A 2,116-nucleotide genomic window follows, 5' to 3' on the forward strand; every position below is an offset into this window, starting at 1 on the left:
TAGGGTGCATCATATAGAAAGCAACCTGAGACAACTGTTGTGAACTGAATTTAGTCAAACTGTCAGCAAACTCCCCCAGAAAGCTCCATGTATTATAATTACTGTCTTAAAAAGAGAGATGCAGTAGAGCTCAAAAGAATATTTCAAATTAGTTTGACTTTGTTTCGTTTAACAATAAAATTAGACTATGATGGTAAAGCCATTCAAAGAGAGAATAAAGTTGATTTGTTTTTCAGCTGAAGAAGAATGGCTGACTCAAAAAACATGACTTCATCTTTCAACCAGACCTGTGATCCAGTTGTCCCGTCACTCAACCCTTTCTTTGTACTGGTCTACAGTCTGGTGTTTCTGGTAAGTTTCCAATCTTCAGTGCTGTGCTAAAAATTGCTTTAAGGTTCTCAAAGCACTGTATGTACCAAGGTTCTCATCTCCTCACCCTCTCTCTGTCTCTTCAGGTAGGTTTACTCCTCAATGGCTTCATCCTAAAGTTTTACATTGGTCAAGCTCAGCAGCAGGAGTCAAACAGTTTGATGGTCTACCTGAAGAACCTGACAGCTGCTGACGTCCTGCTCTGCCTCTCTCTGCCACTGCGCATCACCCACTGTGGTAGCAAGTCACTCATCATTCGAAGGCTCTACTGCAGCTTTGGAGCTTCTGCTGTCTATGTCAACATTTATGCCAGCATCATATTCATGTGTTATATCGCTGCCAACAGGTAAAGGACCTCTACTGATTTCCCACTACAGTTCACGACAGTGTTAATGAATAAAAACCCTAAATTCCAGATGAATGTGTAGACATCTCATTTTAACTTGATAATGACCTTTGCAAATTTGGTACCACTGTGACTGCTTCGTGAAGTTATCTACTGTCTCCTTTGTCTTCTCTCTTCAGGTATCTGAAGATCGTCCATCCTTCAGGAACTCATGTCCTGCAGTCACTGCGAACTGCGCACATCATCTCCATGGTCACCTGGGTTTGTCTCCTGGCTCCATCAGTTACATACGCCATCGTCTTTTTCATCACCCAGAAACCTCTGACGTTTACCCCCAGCCACTGTGGGGCCCTCTTTAGTGTATCGATCAGCCTGTTCTTCAAAATCCTCCACACCCTCTGCACCATCATCTTCCTCTTGGTCTTCATATCCCTGGTCTTCTTTTACTACAGCATCTCCCGCAGGGTGTTGCAGGCACAGCAGAGGCAGCTGGCCTCCTCCAATGCTAAGAAGCTGGTGAAGTCTCGCAGGAACATGTTGGTGCTGGTCAGCATCTTCTGTGTTTGTTTTGTCCCCTTTCACCTGGTTCGACTTCCTTATGCTTTTCTGTGGAACAGCTGCTCTGTTGGTTCAGTGTTGTACTACCTGAAGGAGGCAGCCATCATGCTGTCAGTTTTCAACATCTGTCTGGACCCTGTTGTTTACTTTTTCCTCTGTAAGACTTTTCGAGCCCAGGTGAGAAAGATGTCCAGGAGAGTCGATGATCCAAACGAACAAGCAAACAGACCAGAAGAGTGAGAGCAGCAACAGCAACAAGTAAAGAAAAGAGCTCAGACATCAACTCAACATTTCATGGAGAGTAAGACTTTTCGGGATCAGGTGAGCCAGAGAATAGTATCCAACAAGCAAACAATAATAGCAAGAGAAGGAAGGAGGAAGTGGACACTGTTACAGCAACAAGTTAAATCAATGAGCTTTAAGGAAAAGTTTGACATTTTATAAAATGTTGATTTACATTTGAGACATTTGTCAGATGAGTTCAGTGAAACCAGTGTCAGGGATTCCAGGTCCTGATTAACCACAGGTGTTTGTACTGAGCTCAGAGATCAATACAAGGCTGAACTCAGCACAAAACCACTCCCACACAAACAACATCAGTGTTCATGTGTCAGCGTTTGTCTACACAGCTTTTAGGGTGTTCTCATATTCTGCTGATGTAACACAAAATCAAAAATATTTTTTCTCATTCAAATTACATCAATTAAATCTGATCAAGTGCACTTTACATCATCATTACTATGTAATAATGCAAAGATGCAGCACAGTTTCATCAGTTGGGAAGCTGTGATACTCATGTGAGGGTCGGAGAAAAGGAACTATTTTGTCTGATGGTCTCAAAAT

At 42.6% G+C, this 2,116-nt stretch overlaps 1 protein-coding gene across 1 annotated transcript; it reads left to right on the plus strand.

Moving 5' to 3' along the window:
• The first annotated feature begins 264 nt into the window (after positions 1-264).
• On the plus strand, positions 265-1,513 carry LOC102196623 (P2Y purinoceptor 14-like). The gene is made up of 3 exons (XM_005753982.1): positions 265-351; positions 456-715; positions 895-1,513. The coding sequence occupies exons 1-3, from the start codon at positions 265-267 to the stop codon at positions 1,511-1,513; spliced, it is 966 nt and encodes a 321-aa protein (XP_005754039.1).
• Positions 1,514-2,116: the final 603 nt, after the last annotated feature.

This window comes from Pundamilia nyererei, unplaced genomic scaffold (genome assembly GCF_000239375.1).
Source record: "Pundamilia nyererei isolate P.nyererei 1_Seehausen unplaced genomic scaffold, PunNye1.0 scaffold00489, whole genome shotgun sequence".
Classification (NCBI taxonomy): Eukaryota; Metazoa; Chordata; class Actinopteri; order Cichliformes; family Cichlidae; genus Pundamilia; species Pundamilia nyererei.